This window comes from Heterocephalus glaber, unplaced genomic scaffold, assembly GCF_053883595.1.
Source record: "Heterocephalus glaber isolate CG9 unplaced genomic scaffold, H.glaber_assembly_v1.0 deba00001472, whole genome shotgun sequence".
NCBI lineage: Eukaryota > Metazoa > Chordata > Mammalia > Rodentia > Bathyergidae > Heterocephalus > Heterocephalus glaber.
Genome location: NW_028258315.1, coordinates 27,025,308 through 27,049,827, shown reverse-complemented (window position 1 = coordinate 27,049,827; position 24,520 = coordinate 27,025,308). Strand labels below are relative to the sequence as shown.

Here is a 24,520-nt window from a genome sequence, read left to right as displayed (position 1 = left end):
CCAGCCCTCATTAGGGATATTTTTATACTTAATATTTTTGTAGAATCCTTTGTAACTACCTCTAGCATTGGTATGGATTTCTCCCTTTTCAAACTCTTATCCCATTTGTTTGCATAGTGTTCTTTCTTACATGGTTCCCACATGGCAAGCAGATACCACACCGCCTTTTGGCCAAGTTCTTCAAGCCAAGGATCAGTACTTTTCTCCCAGTCCCTTTAGCAGAGGTATTTGTGTTTATCTCTTTCTTCAGATATTTCTTATTAATATTCCCTCTGTTTAAAAAATATTTGTGCTCCAATATATTAAATAAACCTCCAGACCTAGACTTTCAAATATTCTGGAGTGTGAACTTCTCTTCATTACTTGCAGAATGTGTGCGTTTAAAGGGAAACTCTTATTTGGAGCACTTCCCGGTTGTTGGCCTGACTTCTGGACAACTTAATTTTGGCTCTAAGGCATGTAGCATGACTACATGAACATGAGCAACATGAGGACTAATGTGCTTCTTCAACAGGGCTCTAGTGCAGTTATCAAGGTTATATCTCTTTATTTACAGCAATTGTTTCATGGGATTTACTTTTTCTTACCTCTAAGGAGACAGGGTAGCCAAGCAAGGTAGAGCACACCTCCAATCTCATCACTTAGGAGGCTGAGGCAGGAGGACTGCTGTGAGTTCAAGGCCAGCTTGGACTAGGTAATGAGCTCAAGGCCAGCCTGAACTATGTAGTTAGACCCTGTCTCCAAAAGCAGAAAGAAAAAGAAAGAGAGAGAGAGAGGGAGGGAGGGAGGGAGGGAGAGAGAGAGAGAAAGAGACTAGCTGGAAACTTCCTGTCTGCCATCCTTCCTGAGGGTATAGGATCTGTATTACCAGTTATAGCCACCACCCACTTATGCTACATGTAACATACTGCAGATGCACACACTGCATATACATACATGTGAGCCTGCACATCCTGGATGCACAGTACATCTAACACACACACACCCCACCTGGATATAAGGCACCACAACCCACAGTGGCAGTTGGCAAGTGCCTCGGCTGTGGGCTGTACACAGCCACAGAAGAACCCACTGACGTTTGAGCACAATGTAGCACCAAGGCACTTTAACAACTGGCCGGTGATTCACTGTAGGGAAATCTTGATCACTGATCACAACCATGACCACAGCAGGGCAGCACATCTGTGGCTGCCCTCAGGCAATGACTTGGACCCAGCTCCTTACCCCGGCTTTCCTGCCGTCCTAATTTCAAGGAAACTCACGGTCACGGTCAGTCGCTGCTCTTTTGATAGTTTCCCTGCCAGCAGACACACATGCTCTTTCTCCCATCTTTTAGAAGCCCCTTGCTTGGCGTGACACACTTCTGTAGTCCCCGGACTCAAGAGTCACAGGCAGGGGGCCAGGGATTTAGCTCAATGGCTTCGCCACCTGCTGTGCAAGCGCAAGGACCCCGGTACCAAAAAAAAAAAAAGAGTCACAGGCAGTATTGCTGTGAGTTCAAGGCCTGCCTGGACTACATAGTGAGACCCTGTCTAAAAAAAGAAAAAGAAAAAAAGAAAGAAAGACAGACCTGTGACTCCACTATCCTCCTTGGTTACTGCCCTATTTCTTTCCTCTGCGGAGTCAAAATCCTGCAAGCATTATTGCCAGATTTCCTCTTCTATTCTGACTCTTTTCTGAAGCTTTATTTTTAATTGACAATAATTGTATGTATTTCTGGGGTACAATGTGATATTTCAATGCATGTATATATTATGGAATGAACAGATAAAGCTAATTAGTATGCTCCTCATCTCAAATATTTATCATCCTTTTGTGCTGAAGACATTTTAAATCCTCTCTTTTTGCTATTTTAAAATAGACAATCTGTTGTTATTAACCCTAGTCATGGGGCTGCACAATAGATCCCCAGAACTTATTCCTCCTATAGAATGGAAACTGCACCCAGTGATCAACAATCTCTACTATCTCGTCTACCTGCCTCCAGCCCCAGGCAACCACTCTTTTGCTCTATGATTTTGACTTTTTTAGAGTCTACATGTGAGTGAGAACATATAGTATTTGTCTTTCTTCATCTGCTTCTTTTCACTCAACATCATACAGCGATCCTCCTGCATCAGCTTCCTGAGTGCTGGGATTACAGATATGGGCCACCAGGCCCGGCCTTGTTATTGTTTATGTCAAGATGTTCTCCAAATGCCTTATATGATCATAGGTGAGTGTTTTAGGATCTGATTGGATTACAAACGTGCTATAGCTAACTTGCTGGAGATGGGGCCTGACTGAAAGAGGTGGGTCACTGGGCACATGGGCTGGAAGGGTTTTTCTTTGTCTCCTCTAGATCTCTTAGTGTCTGCTATACACATTTTGGTGCTCCAGTGTTGGGTGCATGTATATATTTACAGTTGTTGGGCCGGGGATGCAGCTCAGTGGTACAGTTCCTGCCTAGCAAGTGCAAAGTCCTGAGTTTGACTCCTGCTACCCAAAAATAAATAAATAGATAAATAAATAAGATAAAAAAAGAAAACATTATATCCTCTTAAGGAATCAATCCCCTTTTCACAATATAATGACCTTTTTTGGGGGTCTGGTTTTACATTTTTGGACCAAAAATCTATTTTGTTTGAAATAAATACTGCTTATCCCTGCTCTCTTTTTCTACTCTTACTTTTGGTCTCTGAGTGTTCTTTGAGGTAAAATGAGTCTTTTGTGGGTAGCACAGAGTTGAATCTTGATTCTTGTTGGCTGTTTTTTAAATTCCTTCAACCACTATATGCCTTTTGATCAGAGAACTAAATCCATTTATGTTTAAGGTAATTATTGATAGATATTATGTATGTGATCAAAGTTAAGTTGTTAGCAGCTTAGAATATCCAGTTATAAGTAATACTATTTTGTTGCTTTATAGAGCCTTTCTTCTTTTATGACTTTTTTCCTTTGTGGTTTGATGATTTCTTGTGGTGACATGCTTTGGGTCTTCTCTTTTTATTTTTATTTATTTTATTTTATTGATTTGTTTTTTGAGATGGAGTCTTGTTGTGTAGCCCAGGCTGGCCTCAAACTCAAGGCAATCAATCCTCTTGCCTCAGCCTCCCAAGTGCTGGGATTATAGGTATGCGCCACCACACCCAGCCTTCTCTTTTTATTGTTTTAATTTCTATCATAGACTTTTGCTTTGTGGTTGCTCTGGGGCTTATACAAAACATCTTACCTGATTTAAACATTACACAATGTATATATATATCTCTAAATGTTACATGGTACCCTATAAATAGGTACAGTTTTTATGTCTTCATGTATCAAAGATAAAGGTAATTTAAATATAGAAAAGAAAAAATTGATTTTTTGAAATGTTTACAATGCATGGGGAGAAGTTTAAGAAGTCTGTTCTCCACAGCAGTGAAGTTTCGCTGTCTTCACTTCTCATCACACTCAGTGAGCGGTGTTAATGTGCCTCTTTCTGCGTCTTCCTCTTGACCACTGGATGGAATTTGTTCAGTGCAGAAATAAGTTCAATTTTCATTCCGGCTTCACAGGCTCTGTGCATTTGCAATACAGAAAGGAGTAGCTCCAGCGACTGCAAAAGAAGGGTGCTTGCTGGAATGTGAGGATGAAAACCTCCAGTGTTATTAAACACTTTCATAATTGTTTCTAGGTTGTTGTTGTTGGTTCTTAGGATAAAAGGCTCATATTGGTATTACCACTACACAATCCTCTTTTACATAAAAACATTGGCTCATTCAGATGTTGAGAGCTGAGAGCTATTCTTTTTTTTTTTGTACCAGGGATCAAATTCGGGACCTTGGGCTTTCGAGGCAGGTGCCGGAACCACTGAGCTAAATCCCAGACCTAGCTGAAAGCTATTCTTAGAGCATTATCTGCAAAAGATGCCTTCTTGTGGTTTCTGGGAATGCTATGCATCTTAGTCCATTTTTGCTGCTATCACAGAATGTTCAAGACTGGGTAATTTATAATGAACAGAAATCTATTTGACTCAGTTCTGGAGTCGCAGAAGCCCAAATCAAACTGCTATCTCCTAGAGAGGGCCTTCTTTCCACATCATCTCAAGGTCGAGGGCAGAAAGGCAAGAGCAGGCAAGAGAGGAGCCTCCCCTTCTAACTTCATAAGGGCAACGCCTGGGCACCATGGCCCTTAATCTCTATGCATGAGCTCCATGACCCCATGGCTCTGTGTGTGTGTGTGTGTGTGTGTGTGTGTGTGTGTGTGGTTTTGGAGACTGAACCCAGGTCTTTCACTGCAATATAATGGCACCTCCACTGCCACACAACCACAGCTCATTGACAAAGCAGCTGTGCTACAGCTGGGCCCAACGGCACAGACCTGTTAGTCCCAGCACTCAAGAGGCTGAAGCAGGAGGATCATGGGTTTTAGGCCAGCCAGGGCTACATGGAGAGTTGAAGGCTTTCCTAGACTGCATAATGAGGCTCTGTCTCAAACCAACCCCCACCCTAAAGAAAAAAAAACAAAAAACCAAGAAACTACTTCCATATCTTGGCTAAACTAGGCCTTCACAATGCCCATAAAAAGGCTAGGCATAACGAAACCAAAGCCACTCCACACGAGGGAAATGGAGGAACAATTCAAGAAGATAGAACTCATACTTGTAGCTGATGAAAGTTCTCCCCCTAAACCAACCATGAAGCAAAACAGTGCATCACAAATTCTATTCTATATGATATATTCTCTGATAAGCTTGTAAAGATTTTTTTTTTTTGTGATAGAGTCTTGCTGTGTAGTCCAGGCTGGCCTTGAAATTGCAGTGATCCTCCTATCTCAGCGTCTCAAGTGCCAGTTTTATAGGCATGCGACCCTATGCCCAAATTAAAGATAATTTTTTGTGTGTGTGGTACTAGGGATTGAACTCAGGACCTTGTGCTAGCAAGGCAGGCAGAGGAACCACTGAGCTAAATCCCTGGTCCACAAAGATAATTTTTAAAACTGTAAATTCAAAGACTAAGAAGAGATTTTGTTCTCTCCTCTACCCTGCCCCCACCAAAAAAAAGCCAAGAAAAAACAGAGTAAGGGTTGACCACACTTAAGAAAATATCTGAAGAAAAGGGAAAACAAAATTTAAAAAGAGAAATGAAAATAAAAAAGAACAAAAAGCAAAAAGAATAAGCATTAAGAACTGAAGGATAAACTATAAGAGGCTCTATAATGAAGGAGTCCAAATAAAAATCTATTAAAAACCCATGGAAGAAAGTCAGCAAATCCATCAAGACAGTGGAGCTTGGATAAAGACATTAAAAAACAGATTTCAGAGAATGTGACAGGAGTAGAAAACACAACAAACAACCAGGCATGGTGATGGATGCTTGTAATCCCAGCACCCTGGGAGGCTGAAGCAGGAAGATTGCAAGTTTTAGCCCAGCCTGGGGAGTGTAGCGAGACTCTGTCTCAAAATAAAAAATAAAAAAGGACTGGGGATGTAGCTTAGTATGGAGGCCCTGGGTTCAATTCCAAGCACTGCAACAAACAAACAAACAACAACAAAAAAACATACTTATCATTGGAGTCTCTGAAGAAGAGAAATGAAACAAATGGGAAAGAACTTGTGTTTGAATTTCAAAAATCTTTCAAAAAATGAGGAAACTTAAATATAAATATTGAAAGAGCCCACCATATTCATGGGGAAAATGATCCAATATGATCAAGTCTGAGATGTATCTTAGGAAAAAACACTAGACTTTAAAGATAAAGGAAACATTTTCACCCTCCAAGCATAAAGATCAAATTACTTGTAACAACAAGAAAATTAGACTGGCACTAGACTTCTCAAGGACAATGCATGAAGCCTTTTTTTTTTTTTTTTTTTTTTTTTGGCGATAGGGTCTTGCTATGTAGCCTAGGCTGGTCTTGAACTCACTATGTAGTCCAGGTTGGCCCTGAACTCATGGTAATCCTCCTGCATCAGCCTCCAGAGTGGTGGAGTGACAGGCATGCAGAATTATGCCTGGCTCTCAAAGCTTTAAAAGAAATTCAAAAAAAAGATACCACTTACTGCCAGAATAAATCCAATCCTTTTTTAAAGGAAAGATAAAAGCCAGTACTCCATGACAAGGAATTCATCGGGTCTACTGTCCAATTAAAAAGTGCTGAACATGAAAGCTAAGCATGGTGGCAACACACCTATAATCACAGCACTCAGGAGGTTGAAGTAGGAAGATCACACATTCAAGGATACCTTGGACTACTACTAGTTCAAAGCCAGCCTGGACTATATCGAAAAAGGCAGTGTCAAAAAACAACCAGATAAAAATTAAACAAAGAGAAAACAAACAAACAAAAAACATGACTCATAAACCAAGAAAAATTGATCTAACAGACCCGGAGACAATATGGAATGAAACCATATTTTGTAAGGTTGGGATATCGCTCAGTGGTAGAACATTTGCCTAGCCCACTAGGTTTGAACCCTAGCACTACAAAAAATAAACAAAATCAAAAATTAAAGAAAACATCTTTATAAATATGCTCATGACCTCACACCTGCAGCCCCAACTACTCAGGACCCTGAGGCAGGAAGACATCTGGAGCCTAACAGTTCAAGGCTATCCTGGTCAACATAGTGAGACCCTGACTCAAAAAAAAAAAAAAGAAAGAAAGAAAGAAAGAAAAGCCAAATGGGAATCTCAGAGCTGAAAAGTCAGTATTTGCAATGAAAAGGAAAAAAAAAATTTGATGGGATTATCAGATTAGACACTGTGTATCAATAGAAATGCTTTCAAATGGAAGCAATGTAAGCATGGGGGGGAAATATGACCGAAAAGAAAAAGAACTGCCCTTCAGGGACCTGGAGGACATCATTGAATTGTCTAATGTTTGTTAACTGGAGGTATCTGAATGAACTCATGATTTCCCAGCTCCATTGCCTAGGAACAACTGCAGTAGGATTGACAAAAGAATATCATTGGATATAGACACTGAAGTTTCAAGAAGGAAAGGGGTATAATGTATGCAACTCACTGCCAAATGGTTCAGAAAAACAAATAATAAGTGTATAGGTACATATGGGTGCAGGTATGTGGAGGGAAAGACAAGACAAGTTTAAATTAGTGAGGTTAGGTAAGGGGTATAGAGAAGTTATTTCTGTTACTCTTGCAAAACTGAATTAGAACTTGGCCCTTCATGATCATCAAACGCCTCTACAGAATGTTGGATCTGGTGACCAACATCACTTAACCAGTCTGTTCTTGCTTTTGCCTGAGTGCCAAATGATTGAGAATCCTGGAGGAATTCATGTTTTCTTTGAGAGTCTATCAACTGAGGTAAAAACAAAACAAACTTCTCCACTAATTTCAAATAGAATATACCTAACTCCATTTGAATTCTTTTTTTTTTTTTTTTTTGGTACCGGGGATTGAACTCCAGTCCTTACAGTTGCACAGCAGGTGGCAAAACTACTGAGCTAAATCCCCGGCCCTCCATTTAAATTGTAAGATGCTGTCTTTGTGCATTTTCTGTTGCTATTACAAAATACCCAAGGCTGGGTCATTTGTCAAGAAAGAGGTTTATTTATCTCACAGTTTTGGAAGCTAACAGCCTATGTGAAATGGAGCTACCTCTGGCAAGGGCTCTGGGTACATGGTGGTGGCATCATGGCGGGAGAGGAGAGACCACGTGGTGACACAGGAAGCCAGAAAGTGGGGTGGTCATACTCTTGTTTATATAAATTTAAAAATTTCATTTAAAAAATTTTAGCTTTCTGATTGTGCTTGTGTCTTCATGCATTTCTGTTTGTTTGAGATAGGGTCTTGCTATGTAGTTCAGGCTGGCCTTGAATTCATGGTGATCCTCCTGCCTCAGCCTCTCAAGTGCTGGGATTATGGGTGTGCACCATCACACCCCGGCTCTCTTCACACCTTCACAACAGTTTTCTGCTCCTTGATAAGGAAAGTCCACTTGATCCTAATACAGACATAGTAGCACACATGGGGCTCTGCTGACATGGTTCTCATTTTAGCACTGTCTGAATCCCTGAAGGTTTGCACATACAGATTTTGGTGGTTTGCCAACCCCCCACCCCCAATTTTCCCTCTTCCTTTTTTTGCTGTCCTGGGGATGGAACCCAGGGCCTCCACAAACTAGACAAGTGCTCACTACTGAGCCACATCCTCAGCCCTATGCATTTTTTATTTGTATACAAGGTTTTGCTAAATTGCCCAGGCTGGGCTTGAATTTGCTATCCTCCTGCCTCAGCGACCTGAGTAGCTGGGATTCCAAGCATGTGCCAGTGCACCCAGCCAAACCTACTTAGTCTAAAGGTAAACAGTGCCAATGCCAGAGGTTTGAGTCAACCTAGTGTTTTTGGAAATTGTATTATGGGAAGTGAGAAATTTGAGCATCAGAAAAAAAAGTAATTAAAACACTTTAAGCACATGAAAAATCACACATTCACGATAAGTCTTTTTAAAAAAACAAAACAAAACACCTCATTAGAAGTTGTGAGGGTACAAACTCATTATTTTGAAATTTGATAAATAAAAAGAAACCAGCATCGACACTGTATTATGACCGGAATAGAGAATGTCCCCTAAAGGCTCACTGCGTTGCAGACGTAGTTGCGGTGACATGTCAGCTGGCATGGCTTACCAACACCTATCGGAGCAGTGAAGCAGACAGGCAGGCCGCAAACTGAAGAGGTCAGACTCACCCCAGATGTTGGTGGCACCAATAAATAGGCTTGGAGGGCAGAGGAAATAAAAAGGAAGAGAAAGAGGAGGAAATCTTCCCTTTTGTTTCTTTGAAGGAGCTCCATCTTCACCATTGCCTTTTGGACTTTCATCTTCAGTTCCTTCAGGCATCTACGACAGACTCTCCAACCTTCCAGGGCAGATGGGGCTTTCTAATGGGTACTCACACCAGACCCTGTAGTGAGTGCCAGGCCTTACATTTTATATTAAATCTGTGCCTCTAGTGAACCCTAATTGATGCAGTTGCCACCTGATGGACTGTTGGGAAATGCCTGGATCATAATGGAACTGTTTTCTTTTCTTTTTCATTTGTTTGGTTTTTTTGAGACAGGGTCTTGCTATGTAGTTCAGGCTGGCTTTGAACGCACTATGTAGCCCAGGCTGGCCTCAAATTCGCAGCAATCCTCCTCCCTCAGCCTCCCAAATGCAGGGATTACAAGCATGTGCCACCACTCTGGCAATAATAGATCTGATTTCATCAGTGAACTAATTTCCTGATGGACTCCTACTTTGATAGTATCATTGAGAAATGTTGGAAACTTTGGAAGTGGACCCTAATTGGATGAAGCCTGTATCTTGTTCTTGCTCTCTCCTCCTTAGCACCTGCACTTTCTCCCTCTCCCCACTTCCTAGATGCCATGAGGTCAGCAGCTTTACTCTGTCACGTCTTTCTGGCATGATGTCTTTGTCTTTTCTTTTCTTTTTTCTTTTTTTTTTTTTTTTTGGTACTGGGGATTGAACTCAGCACCTTGCTCTTGCGAAGCAGGCAGTGGAACCACTGAGCTAAACCCTTGGCCCATGTCTTTGTCTTTTCACAGGCAGAGAAGCAATGGAGCCACGTGACAATGTACTGAAACCTCTAAAAACATCAACCAAAATAAACCTTTCCTTCTTTTAGCAGACTTTCTCAGGCATTTTGTCACAGCACCGGAAAACTGACTAACACATACTATCTGTCATCTACAAGTGGTATTTCTGGTTAACCAAAGAGCAGATTAAAAAAAAGAAGTTCCTTAGGATGAATTATAGCCAATAAGTTCAGAAGGAAGGATCAAATTAGGAATTCATATTTCACAATCTTTAATGCAATATTGTACTGAGTCACACTCATCAATCAATGCTAAAATGTTTGAGTGAAGATGATGGAAAAAAAAACCTCACAATGTAGGACTCAAGCTGATATCATTTCAGTAAACCAGAAGAATTTCATCATTAAAAATGAATATCCCAGGCATAACATGCCTCATGATGAGATGTAATAGGAAGCACACACAGGCATTATGACATACCCTTACCTAAAACAGAGAGGCTGCATTAAATGGACATTCTAGATCTCACTGGTTATCTCCAGAAATTAAAGGAATGCCAAAAAAATCAGCTAGATTCAGAATGAGGAACATTTTATAGTATAAATGGCTAAGTTTGGTATGAAAACAGAGTGAGGATACTAGTGAAATAAAATCCAGGAAAAGGTCCTTAAGACACATGAAAATTCAATGTACTAATCTTGTTTAGATCTTGAATTGGGAAAAGCAACTATAAACAGAATCTTTAAGTCAATCAGAATACTTTTAACACTTGCTGGATGATATAAAGTATCAGGGAGACTTTTCTTAATTTTGCATGACAATAACATGGTAGATATGATTTTTAAAGTTTCCTATTAGATATGCGTTTGAGGTTGGGAATACTTCAGCCCAAAATAAGAAAAGGCGCAGAGTTGGGGGTGGGACAAAGGACAAAAGTATCAACACACTTATAATTCTTGAACTTGATAAATGTGGAACTTGTCTTCAAAGTTGAAGTCAGTTATATTACGATCTCTCTTTTTGCGTATGTTCACATAAAAATGATTTAGAAAAATCCACAGAAAAATGATTTAGCTGTCACAGACCCATACTGGCATGTTACTGACTAGCATTGTAGCAAAAGTTGAATTGCATTAAGGTAATATTTGTTAGGAAAAAACTAATAGTGTAATTACACTGATACATAATGGAGAGTAGCCCATGTTTGTGAAAGATTAAAAAAAAATTCAGGGCCTGGGATTTAGCTCAGTGGTTTTGCCGTCTGCTGTGCAGGCACAAGGACCCAAGTTCGATGCCCGGTACCAAAAAAAAAAAAAAAAATTTCATAGCCAGTTGTGCTGGGACATATCTATAGTCCCAGCTCTTGGGAGGCTGAATCAGGAGGATTGAAAGTTCAAGGCAAGCCTGAACTACATAGTAAGACCTTGTCTCAAAATAAAAACAAAATAAACAACCCCCCCAAAAAAATTCAGGATAATAAGAGATGACTGTAAATGTTCATGTGATATTTCTTTTTCTTTTCTTTTTTAATTTTTTTGAGACAGGGTCTCTATATGTAGTTCAGGGGCTGGCCTTGAACTTGACAGGATCCTCCTGCCTCAGCCTTCTGGGTGCTAGGATTATAGGCATACACCACCACGCCTGGCTCATGTGATATTTCTTGAGCAGATCAATTGTTAACTAGATTGGTAGGTCATTTTAAAATCATAAACTGGTAAAGTTGGGTGTTTAGCAACTTTTCCTGGACATATTAGAAAGTCATATTTAATAATTTTATTTTTGTAAGGAGATGACCTCAGTAGGAAGAGAAGTCATGCCGTAATCCTTGGGGCATGCACTGTGCACAGGTGTGTCCAGCAGGACACCCCACACACAGCAGGTGCGGCTTCTCAGCGACACCTAATTGTGTACAACTCAAAACTATAGTTAGAAAATGGCTCAGACTTTCAGCTGCTTTTCCCAGAACTCCAAGATTGCTTTCCTGTTTATCTTGGTGGAATGCCTGTGTTGTACTTGTGATTTTTCTGTTCTCTGCAACGCATTCAAACAAGATTGTCACAGATGAGGAAACAAGAGGTCATTACTTACAATCGGATGTTTGACTTCCTGTGTAGAAAAGATAATTGGATGTGAATTTTTAACGTTTTTTAAAGGAGAAATAGAGCTAGTCTCAGGAAGGTAAATTCTCTTCACTGTTTCCCTCAAGAGTCAACAGTCATTTCTAAATTCCTCTCCTCATTCAGCTCTGCCCTGGCAGAGCTCTCTGTACTCTCAAGATACTCTCTGTATCTTGTCTGTTTTTAGTGAGTCTCTGGTCAGTTGTCAGTGGCAGCTGCTTTATAATTTAAGGAAACACCCCTAGAAGAACAAAGGGAAACAACAGGGTTGGCCAAATAATGTTAGGAGATGAGAACTCTTTTACCTTTTTATTTCTTAATTTGTTTGGTGGTACTGGGGATTGAACCCAGGGCTTTCACACATCCTCAGCCATTTTCTCATTTTTTTTTTTTTTTTGGAACCGGGGATCGAACTCAAGTTCTTGCACTTGTGAGGCAGGCGGCGGAACCACTGAGCTAAATCCCCAGCCTTCTCATATTTTGTTTTGAAACAGGGTCTCAGTTGTCCAGAGTGGGGTTGAACTCGCAATCCTCCTGTCTCAGCCTCCTGAGTGCTGAGGTTACAGGCATGCACCACTGCACTTGGCCTCATCCTTCAGTTTCTGTGAATGTGTTCTCAAGTAGGTTTCAGTATTCATGTCAGTCCAAGAGTAATTCCTGGCGTTGAGGAACACAAGCTATGCTCACCCCAGAGTAAACCCAGGGACCAAGTGCCACTAATCATTTCATCTTAATAATCAAGAGGGACACTCATTGCCTCACTTTGTGCCATTTTCTGTAAAATGGGCTGGATAATAGTTCCCAACTCATAGCATTGTTTAAGGATTAAATTAGTTAATACTTGTAAAATGTTTAGAACAGAATTTAGCAGGTAATAGAAGCGCCCTGTGCTTATAAAATGAATTCCTGCAACAGTGTGAATTTTCTCTGTATACATAAGTGGTGACTGCTATAATGCAGATGGAGCTGTACAACCACCTTGGTGGACTTATTGTTGGCTATTACCCTGCCATCAAATGGGACGGTGAAACCTCACATGATGGGAACTAGCTTTCAAATTACTAAGCCTGAACAAGTGGAAATGCTGAAATAGTGAATCTCTGGAAACACACATATGTTGGGTTTTTTTTTTGAGATAGTCTCACTGTGTAGTTTCGGCTGGCCTTAAACTCATTATGTAGCCCAGAGTGACCTTGAACTCACAGACAACCTCCTGCATCAGCCTCCCAAGTGTTGGGATCACAGGCTACATATATATATTTTTTGTTATAGGGGATCGAACTCAGGACCTTGTGCTTGCAAGGCAGGTGGCAGCACCACTGAGCTAAATCCCCAGCTGTGTGTGTGTGTGTGTGTGTGTGTGTGTGTGTGTGTGTGTGTGTGTGTGTGTATAGTTGTTGTTGTTTGTTTGAGACAGGGTCTCCTATGTAATCCAGGCCATTCTTGAACTCGCTATGTAGCCCAGGCTGGCTTTGAACTGGAAATGATACTCCTGCCTCAGCCTCCCAAGGGGAGGGATTACACGATACTTGGCTTGGAAATATTTGAAATATACTGTACAGTTGTTCTCGTCATGAAAACTTTAGTAGAGGTATCGTGTTTGACTAAGGGTATTCAAGATATATGTATTCAATTTGTGGTATTTGCATACTTAACTGGAACAAAGGAGCTAATAGATTTTCCTGTTTTTTTTTTTTTTGAGACAGGGTCTGGCTGTCATTGAGGCTGGCCTTGACCTCACTGCCTCAGCCTCCAGTGATGGAAATCGCTGGCCTGTGCCACCATGCCTGGCTAGATACCGACATCTATTAAGTAAATTAAAGACTGTAAATTTCTAAGTCACCAGCGTTTTTATTTACAACACAAATGGCAGGTGGAAAGAACACCACTGATTAATTTTGGGTTCCACTCTCCCTCTCCCCCAGTCCTGTGGTACTGAGGATCAACCCCGGAGCTTTTCCACTTAGTTACATTCATCTCTTTACCATTTTTTTCTATTTTGCTAAATTCCCTAGGCTGAGCTTAAATTTGCAATCCTCCTGCCTCTCCCTGGGGGTGTGCGTGTGTGTTTATATTTTGTAAAACAAATAATTGTTTGTATCTGTGCAGTACAGATTGTTAAAGAGATTTTTAAAAATTCTAAATTGTAAAATTTTAAATGCAAAAAAAAAAAAAAAAGAAGAAATCATTAATGTACCACCAAACCCCACTTCTCAGAAAGCACTAGTTTTAATTTTAGAATCTGACTGTGGGTACTGAAAGTAGCACTGGTCTTCTTCACAGGTTTGAACCCGGCCGGACTTCAGAAGATTTAGGGTTGGGCCGGGGATTTAGCTCAGTGGTTCCACTGCCTGCCTCGCAAGACCAAGGTCCCGAGTTCAATCCCCGACACCAAAAAAAAAAAGAGAGAAAGAAAAAAAGATTTAGGGTTTAGAGTAGTAAAAAAATAACAAAAGCAAAACCGAGAAAAGCGCCTCGCTTTCCGTGTGTCTACACTGGGATCCCGCGGGACACAGGCTCTCGGCCGACCAGGGGAGCACCCTTTTGTTCCTCTGCTTCGGCCTCCGGGGTGCGGGCGCCCTGGAATTCCACGGGGCTGGCCCCGAAGGCCGCCCCCGGCGCGGCGTGACCCTGAGCCCACCGCTTCCCTCCCTCAGATTTCCGTTTCCTCCGCCGGGGAAGGAGCGCCGCGCAGCCCTGGAGCGTCCCCCGCGAGCCCGGCCCGGAGCGCGCCCGGCAGGTGGAGGCTGCGCGGCGGGCGCAGGCCCCGGCGGAGCCGCAGGGCGGAGGGCGGCGCAGGACTGACGGCCCAGGACGGGCGCCCGCGGCGCGCGCAGCCTGCGCTCAGGCCCCCGCCCCCGCCCAGCCCCGCCCAGCCCCGCCCGCGCCGCGCGCCCGGGTCGCCGGGCCGTGGTGTACGTGCGGCGCGCGCGGAGCGAGTGGCGCCGGCCCGCGCCCTGCCCCCGTGCGCCCTGCTCGCCGTGCGCGCTGCCGGAGCCCGGGCGGCGGCCAGCCGGGTCCCGCGGGCCGCGATGCGGCGCTGAGGGTCTCCGGAGCGCGCGGTCCGGCATGACGTTCTGACGGCCCCTCTGCCGCCCCGGGCCGGCCGCCCGGCCTGCTCCGCCATGGCGAGTGACAGCGGCGGGCTCAGCGGGCCGAGCGCCAGCGAGCGCGAGCGCCAGTACTGCGAGCTGTGCGGGAAGATGGAGAACCTGCTGCGCTGCGGTCGCTGCCGGAGCTCTTTCTACTGCTCCAAGGAGCACCAGCGTCGGGACTGGAAGAAGCACAAGCTTGTATGCCAGAGCGGCGAGGCCGGGCCCAAAGGGGCTCCCGGGGCTGGGGGAGCGGCCCGGACAACGGTGGGGCCGCGCGGGGACGGCGCCGATCCCGCGTCCGCGCCCGCCCCCGGGGACGCCGCTGGGGGTCCCAGCGGAGGCCGCCGCGACCCCGAGGCGTCCCCGGCCCGGCGTTCGCCGCGCCCCGAGCGCACCCTGCTGAGCCCCGGGGAGGCACTGAAACCTGGCGGCGGCACCGGGGGACCGCGGCCCAACGGGCAGACGAAGCCGCTGCCCGCGCTGAAGCTGGCGCTCGAGTACATCGTGCCGTGCATGAACAAGCACGGCATCTGCGTGGTAGATGACTTCCTGGGCCGCGAGACCGGGCAGCAGATCGGCGACGAGGTGCGCGCGCTGCACGACACCGGCAAGTTCACGGACGGGCAGCTGGTCAGCCAGAAGAGCGACTCGTCCAAGGACATCCGGGGCGACCAGATCACCTGGGTGGAGGGCAAGGAGCCTGGCTGCGAAACCATCGGGCTGCTTATGAGCAGCATGGACGACCTCATCCGTCACTGCAATGGGAAGCTGGGCAGCTACAAGATCAACGGGCGCACGAAGGTGAGTCGGGGGAGAGGGCGGGAGGGGAGTAGTGGGAAGGACGCGGGGACCGGTCAGGAGTTGTCCACGCGCGCTGCCCTGCGCGGATCGCGGGGCTGACCTCTGGCGCCGCTCTGTGCACTGTCAGTCGCACTCTACACCTCGCTGGGGTGTCAGCCCCACCTTGGGGGGATTAGGGTACCACCGAGGCCTAGCCCCTTTCTTCCGGGGTCTGCCAAGCTGTGGCTCGCTCCACTCTGATCGAGCGTCGGACGCTGCGCGTTCAGTTGAGAATCGGTGGCCGGAACTCCGGGGCATCCTGAGCACATCTGAGGCAAAGATTCCGGCATCCAGGAAGAGCTTGGCTGCACCCTTTACAGCTCGGTCACGCTCCCAGTCCCTACTGTTTTGCAAGCCGCTGCACAGCGGGGAAAGAGATGTTTCCATTTGCACGTCTGGGTGGAGGCAGATTGCATTTTTAGCACAGGTTACTTCTCTTCGCTTCGTTAATGTGATCCCTCTGTTCAAAAAGCTGTTTTGTAGCTTCTTGGAAAACTGCAGCACGGAACTGGGGCAGGAAGGCATTCGCCCAGTTTCACTTTGGTGGAGTCTTGGTTTCTCTTTGCTGTTGCAGCCCCCACCCCACAGTGGGCAGCGTTTGACCAGTCAGGCCCTCCTTTCTCTCCGCAAGGTAAACAGCAAAGTGCTCCTACTCCTGCAGCTCTTCGGTATCTTACCTCCCAGAACTAAATCTTCTCTTTGTATCCTGCTCCGGGGCCACCCCACTCCAGCCTCTCCATCAGTCTCTGATGTTGTGAGTTTTGAGATGTTGTCTCGTGGAAAGTTATTACACGCACATACTTGTACATAGCCTGGCTCTTTCCCGAAGCTACGAGTGTGTGTGTGTAACTGCCTTGACAGTCAGTGTGCGACTCAGGCTGCCCAAAAGGTTGAGCAGAGGCTACAAGGACAGTTCTGAAGAGGAAAGTTTTGGGGAAGAACAATGTGAGGTCTGATTTACATCTTTAAGATTTATTGCGAGATGAAAGCACCTATTTATTAAGTAGTCTTGGGGAAAAAAACAGTCGCTTAAAATTAAGCTAAGAAGGAAAAGGGGTCTGATTAAGCCTCAGCCTTGGTCTTTCACAAGATTTTCATTTGTATTAAAAAAGAAGGTCATTGTGGATCACAAATTTCAGTGTAATCATGAACTCAAGAGCAGGAAAGAAGCGAGAGTGGGGAATAGGGCTGAGCATGTGGACACTGAGCACAGTGCAGCAGGGGCATGAGCTTAAGTGAAAACCATGGAGAACCTGGTGTCCTAAATCTTCCCTGATCTGCTTTCTGCAGGTAACTCAGCTTTGTAGATAGGCTCAGACCTCTTCTTTCCCATCTTCTTTCTTTTCCTGTCCTCCCCCATGAAAGGGGCAGCAGGCACCTTGGCTTTTAGAGCCATCTCCTTTTCCTGGAAGCAGTTAGGGAATGTCAACTCCTCCCTCTTGGTGGTGGGTTGGTGGAGGGGTCTGAAGTAAAAAGTAGGGGTTTACGTCACATTGTTGCTGAATAAGCAACTAAATAAAGGAAGGATGGATTTTTACACTATTTGGATTTGATCTTATGCCTATCTTAAAATAAGGGACACATGCCAGGGATTTAGCTCAGTGACACCTTGCCTGTCTGGCAAGTGCAAGGTCCTGAGTTCCAACCCCGGTTACCAAAAAAAGAAAAAAGAAAAAAAACAAACAAAAAATAAATAAAATAAGGGACACAATTTTGGGATCTGTGAATGGTCTCAGGGAATTCTTTTCATTGTACTTCTTCGCCAAAAGAGTTTTAGTAATCATGTTTGAACCTGTAATTTTTTTTTTTCTTTTGGTACTGGGGATTGAACTCAGGTCCTTGCGCTTGTGCAGCAGGCGGCAGCTGAACCTGTAATTTATGTGTCCCTTAAAAAACAAAAGTGCTTGCTTTGGGGGTATGAGAAGTAATCACAACACTCCCTCCAGCTGTTGAGCAACCATAGGGTGCTAGGGACCAGATTAGGCTCAGTACAGATACAATCACAGTAATCTTAATCCTGTAAAGTGGTTAGTATTGTTCCTAATTTACATTCGAGGAAGTTTCAGCTCAGACTTGGCTAAGGCCTACCACTCTCAAAAATTTGGCTGCTCAGGTGAAGCAGCGGTGGGGCCCATCCTTTTCCCACTATCCTGAATGCAGGTGGGACTTTGGATGAGAGGATGTCCATCACCTCATACACTACTGGAATTGAAGTTTGGTTTACATTTTTGTTGATAGTGGGTGAATACCATTAGTTTTATATATGAATAATTACCCTCCCTGGTTGGGCTATGTATGCTTTTTATCAAACACTGAACAATGTTTATTTCATGCAATGACTTAAAAGTCATTTTTTTTTTTTGGTACCAGGGATTGAACTTGGATCCTTGCGCTTGCAAGGCAGGCAGCGGAACCACTGAGCTAAATCCCTGGCCCTAAAAGCCATTTTATATTTAACCACCTGAATCATGCTCACTTATAAAATTATAACTCTTAAAAGATGTCAGAATATAGTTATTATATGTGATTGCAGAGGGGGTCTTCAATAAAGAATTTTATTATCCTTCATAATATTACACTGACTTTAAAAATTCCTACCTTAATGTGTACTTCTGTTCACAGAGGCAGGTGGGTGCGTGCGGTTTCATCACTGGCTGTGGATGAAGAAAGGGGACTTAGAAGCTTGTTTGCTTGTTGGAAATACTGTGGAACATTAAGACCTGAGTTCTGCTTCTGACCAAGCATCTAATATTCTTTTTCCCTGACTTCGTCTATACTGCATGTTCTCTGTGTGTCAGGGCCTGGGAATCAGTGGGCCTGTGGTTGACTGTGGCTCATACAGTTTGGGCTTTGGTTTCTGCTTCTGACTTCTCGCCTGCTTATCTGGCCACTGTTTATCCAGCTACTTTAAAAGAGGAACCACAGGGAAGGGTGAAGTAATACAGGAGAAAAACAGAAACCTACTGTTGCCACTGCTGTGACTGGGCTCTGTGGTCCACTTTCTCTGGTCTTCTCTTTGGGATTTCCCCTTTTACCCTTAAACTGCCCTTTGATTCTTCACCCTTTCTCCTGCCAGGAGCCCTGCAGGGTTGTCCAGTAGAAAGGAGGGCAGTCTGCTGTTCATTGCAGAGGTCCTGTGGGGTCTTGGAAACCCACCGGAGCCTTGGCTGGGTGGAGGCAAAAGGAATGCAGATGATCCTGGGGAAACAAAGACCCTTCCCATTGCATTTCTCTGAGGGAAAACATTTGCCTGTTAGGATAAAATTCCTAGAATCATGTGGATAGCATAATTTTTGCAATTTAACTGAAAACTTCATTTGTTCAGTTTAACATATGTAAGGAAAAGAAGTAACAAAATAGAATGAGACCATTAGTACAGCAGTTAATTAGTCAGCTCTGGCTGATGGTGGCGTTTTAGAGTAAAGAATAGAATGAGGCACATCCTGCTGCTTTATTGTTGGTACCATAGAGATGTGGTGACAGTCCTTTTAGAGGTGAAAACAACCTGCCCTGTGAGGACCTGGGAAAAGACCAAACCTGACCATCCCCCCTTGAGCTCAGCTTCTAGCCTCCAGACCTGTAAGAAATGAACTTATAGTGTTTAAGCTTAAATAAATGCAAAAACAGAACCAAGCAAAATTTCTTCTCCATTGCTTCTGCTGCTCTTGTTCTCCTCTTAGAATCCTGGACATTGCAAATTGAAGTAGAATAGGTGCATCAGAATTCAAGGTCATTCAGTTATCCTGTGTGCAGACAGGCTGGGAATATTGTACCTGCAGCCATCCTGGCAGCTGTTGAAGAGATGGTCCTGGAAAGGGTAGAGTTACTAGGTTGCGGTGAGCCAAATTCAACTTTGTAAGAAAATACTGTCATCTAATGAGTTAGTTTACCTGTAAATGAGCACCTTTAATTCTAAAGGAGTTTTACTAAAAGTTTTTTTGGGGCCATGATTATAGCTCTTGTATCTTATTACCCAATGAGTCTCAGAAATACCTTGAACATCTTTAGTTACCCTGAGGAAGGGGAGGAGGACTATCTCAATACAGAAGGATAAAGGATTTTGTGCTCCTTTTAGATCTAAGTAGGACCTTGGGTCTATTGCTAAGACTGTGCCCTTGAGCAAGTTGCTGGATCCCCCTGAATTTCAGATCTTCCATTTATGACATGTTTTTCTTTCTTTTTTTTTTTTTTGGTTCCGGGGATCGAACTCAGGACCTTGTGCTTTCGAGGCAGGCAGTGGCACTACTGAGCTAAATCCCCAGCCTGTGATATGTTTTTCTGTTTGTTTGTTTGGAAACAGGGTCTCACTATGTAGTTCAGGGTGGTCTTGAACTCAGTGTGTATGTGGCCCAGGCTGGCCTCGAACTGGCAGTGATCCTCCTGCCTCAGCCTGGGATCACAGGCATGCACCATCACACCCAGCAGAAATGGTATTAAATGATAACTTTTTTCTGCCTCTCAGTCTTGCAGTGAGGAGTACATATAACCCTTTTTGTGAAGTACTTTCTAAATTGAGGTACTACAAAGAACTGTTGTTAATTATTACTCCTCTCATTTTATTTTTAATTAATTAATTAATTTCTGAAGCAAGGTCTCTCTGTGTAGTTCAGGCTTGCCTTGAACTCATTATATAGCCTTGGCTGGCCTTGAACTCTTGGAGTACTGTAATTACAGGTGCACCACCATGCCTGGCTTTCTCATTTTAAAAGTCCTGTTTTTCTGACCCCTTAAGAGTTGTGTGCTTTCTCTTCCTGTTCCCTCATGTACAAGCTGGAGAGAGGGGGCTTAGAACCCCCTGCCTCCCCCATTTTTAAACAGGAAATAAGTCTCAGGTTGAGTGAATTGTTCAAGGACACAGAGCTGATTAGTGACAGAACTGGCCTTCCACTCCCTCTTCCATCAGCATCTTGTGTAGAAACTACATGTTCTTGCTTAACTGAGTTGACATGTTTCTTGCCGTTTGGATATTTGTGGCTTTCTTTTCCTTCTCTGCTCCACTTTGTCATTCTGTACTTTGGCTGATCTGACCCCCAGAGTAGCTTTTCCTCCAGGAGATTCTCAAGGTGGCTCGGCTCCCTCGGCGGGAGGGACGTGCTTCCCCACAGCTGGCTTTCCTCTGCCATTGTGTGAGCCGCTCCCTGGGGCAGCCTCCCTTCTTCCTTCCTCCCTTGGAGCTTCCCCTTCCCTGGTTTCCCCTCTCAGGCTTGACTCTGTCTCTTCCCTTCTCCCATGGTGTTTGAAGTCTGGGCCCTTCTGGTATGTCTTTAGATTGCTGTGAGCAGCTTAAGTTATTTTTATTTAATTTTACTTAATTTTTCCCTTTTATTCTATCAAATTCTTGAGCAGCTTTCATGAAGCCACTTTTCTGTGCTGCTCACACCCACCTCCTTTCCCCAACACCCTGTTGCACACTTGCTTGTCCTCTGCAGCTGCATCTTGGCGCGAGATAACTCACTGGGCTGAATCCACATCTTGTCCTTGGCCAGAGTCTTCCCTTGAAACAGTTTAGTTCCTGCCACGTTGCCTAGTCCGGACTCTGAACTCTCCCGTCACCTCTGTGGGATGTTTTGCGCTCTATAATCACACATTCCATAACTAGCTGAAGGCTTGGGCAGTAGCTGCAGCGTCCCTGTGCCCGCTGAAATCACCACAGTGTCCCCGAACTTGGAATTCTGTTCCTTATTTACCATCCCAGATCCCATTTCTTTACTGAGTACTCTGGATCCTGGTGTTCTCTGAGTCTTGTTTTGATAATCTTTTCATTAGCAAATATCAAATGAACACTCTCCATGTATAGGCAGTGGCCCAGGAGCCTGTGTTGTCCCGGAGGCCTGGGGGCATCAGCAGGCATGTGGGTGAGGAATACCTGGCATTCTGGTGGCAGAAATGAACAAGATAAGAATGAGGGGAGATCAGCATAGGAAGATATTTGAGTACAGATGTGAGTGAGGTGAGAGGGGAGCCTTGTAGACAGATAGTAATGAGCATTCCAGGGAAGGATATTAAATACCGGACACAGAAGCCCTGACATTAAACATGCCTGGTGCATTGAGAAGACGGTCAGGGAGCCACCAAGATATGGGACTGGTGAGGCCCTGGGGTAGAGAAGAGAGCAGTTTGTGTAGTTTTGTCTTGTAAGCTGTGGCAGGGACTCTGGGTTTTAGTGTGGGTGACAGGAGAAGCCATTGGACAGTTTATTTCAAAAGAGTTCTGTAGTTGGATGCAGTGGCACACGCCTGTAATCCCAGCACTTGGGAGGCTGAGGCAGGAAGCTTGCCATGAGTTTGAGGCCAGCCTGGGGTATAATAGTGAGGTCAAGGCCTGCCCAAACTACATAGGGAGGCCCTGTCTAAAAAAAATAAATAAATAAATAACCCCCTCCCAAATAAAAATAAAAGAGCTCTATAAGCCAGGCATAGTGATTCACACCTTGTAGTCCCAACTACTTAAGAAGCTGAGGCAAGAAGATCACTCAGACCCAATATTTGGAGACCAGCCTGGGCAACATAGTAAATCCCCATTTCTTTCAAAAAGAGAGACAGACAGATATCTGTGGCTGCTGTGTGGTTAGACGTGAGAAAAGAGGAAGGAAGCAGGAATACCAGTTAGGAAATTCTTGCCTTTGTCTAGGTGCCAAGTGACAGAGGCTTTGCATGGGTACTGTGGACACAGTGAGAATTAATTGAATTCTGAATGTGTTTTGGATGTAGGGTCCATGGGGTTTTCTGAATGGTTTAGATGTGAGGCAGAAGAGGAAGAGTAAAGGATGACTTCAGGCTTTTGGCTTGGCTGATTGGAGAGAAATAATTATTTTTGTCTTGCCTTGACTGTTCTGCTTTTCTTTTGCCCGGAGGCTCAGTTTCCATTTATAGCAGCAGCTGTAAATGCTGACACTTCCCAGCCGTAGCCACAGGAAGAAGTTCTGTGTTACCCCTTTCCACATTCCTCAGCTTGGCTGTGCCTGCTGTGGCCGCTCAGGACCCCACGGCTTGTGTTCTCGCATGAGTTGCCCTCTCACGTGAACTGCTCACTTAAGGGGCCTTGAAAAGCAGAGTAAAAAGAAATATGCAAAATCTGAGATTTACGGAAACTTTGGAGAAGATCGAATGGCTTAATGTGAGGCAAGACCAGATTTAGATTCAAAGTACAAAATAAACATCTTCATTAAATATGCTGTTCACAGTCTATGCTAAATATGCTAGCTTGGAATGGTGGTGCACACTTATAAATAATCCCAGCACTTTCAAGGCTGAGGCAGGAGTTTGAGAGCATGGATTACATAGTGAGACCTTGTGTCAGAACAACAAAACTCCAACAATAAAAAGGAATCAGGCTGGGTGTGGTGACACATGCTTATACTCCCAGCACTCTGGGAGGCTAAGACAAGAAGATAGAAAGTTTGAACCCAGCCTGGTCAATTTACCAACAGAGACCCTGTTTAAAAAAAAAGAAAAATCAAATAATTAAGCTGGGAATTTAACTTAGTGGCATAGCACCTGCCTGTCAAGCGCGAGGTCCTGAGTTTGATCGCTGGTACCAAAAAAACCCCCCCAAAAACACCAGGAAGGGGTAAAGTAACCATAAACTCTCTGAAGTAGTTCACGGAACTATAAGATACAAAGAACCATTTGCTAGCCTTCCTAATGTAGTGGGTACAGAAGGAGAAAATGTAGTTTAGGGACTGTACTGAGTGACTTGGGAACACAGCAGAAATGTGTGACGTTCTTGCCTCCTTGTCACAGAACTTAGGATGGGAGGTACAGTTAAAATACCAGCTATCATATACTGCTGCTATTAAAATTAGAATATGGCATCCAGGACTTTTTTTTTTGGTACCAGGGATTGAACTTGGGTCCTTGGGCTTGCGCGCAGGTGGCAAAACCACTGAGCTAAATCCCTGGCCCCGAGGACTTTTAATCATAGGAAATCTTGCCTTTAACTTAATCTTGCCTTTGAGGTGGGGTTAGAAAGTATGGGAAGGTATTAGGTAATTTAAAACATGAAAGGTCAAACCTGAGCCCTGGGACCAAGAAACCTACAATCTCATCTTAATTCAAACAACTTCAATTTAAGGCTAGTTTTTTGGTTTCTTTGTTTGAGACAGGGACTATGTAGCCCATGTTAGCCTTGAATTTAAGATCCTCCTCCTTCAGCCTCCTAAGTACTGGGATTATAGGAGCCGGGGATTTAGCTCAGTGGTTTCGCCACCTGCCTTGCAAGCGCAAGGTCCTGAGTTCAATCCCTGGTACAACCCCCCCCCCCAAAAAAAACCCCCAAAACTAAAGCAACTAAAGTACTAAGTACTGGGATTATAGATCTGTGCTACCATACAGGGCAAGACTAGTTTTTGAGTATTAAAACCTGAATAGAGCCAGGCATGGTGGTCCATGCCTATAATCCCAGCACTGTTAGTTAGGAGACTGGGATCACAAGTTCAAGCCCATCCTGGGCAATTTAATGAGACCCTTCCTCAAAACAAAAAATAAAATAGGCTGGGAATATAGTTCTAAATCAAAACTGAATAAGAAACATCAGATATAACCACTAAATTGAAAAGGACCAGTCAGGAATTTGGGGAGTTAATTTTTTCATTTCACTTGAAATTTTTTCATTAATGTTGACACTTTCAGTTCTCATCTGTAAGAGGTGACTAGAGGCTCTGATTCTGTTTTTATATAATTATCCTCTATTCTGTCTCTAGACATTTTTTCACCCCTACTATGTCTTCTGCTGACTTCTGTAATCACTTTTTTGTTTTTAACACAGAATCTCCATATGTAGCCTAGGCTGGCCTTGAACTCACAGCTATCCTCTCTCAGCCTCTGAGTGCCGGGATTACAAGTGTGTGCCCCCACGTCTGATTTGAAATAGGTTCCTCAAAAATTGCTTTTTAGTTAGAAAATCTAGTGGTTTCTCCCCCTTAGGCAAAGTCTTGCTGCTTCCAT

At 44.2% G+C, this 24,520-nt stretch overlaps 1 protein-coding gene across 1 annotated transcript in view; it reads left to right on the top strand.

Moving 5' to 3' along the window:
• The first annotated feature begins 14,575 nt into the window (after positions 1 to 14,575).
• The window catches only part of Egln1 (egl-9 family hypoxia inducible factor 1), a 44,439-nt gene continuing 34,494 nt past the window's right edge, over positions 14,576 to 24,520 (top strand). The window contains exon 1 of the mRNA XM_004854652.4: positions 14,576 to 15,536. Coding sequence (XP_004854709.1) covers positions 14,766 to 15,536 — 771 coding nt within the window. The 5' untranslated portion in view covers positions 14,576 to 14,765. The remainder of the gene's footprint in view (positions 15,537 to 24,520) is intronic.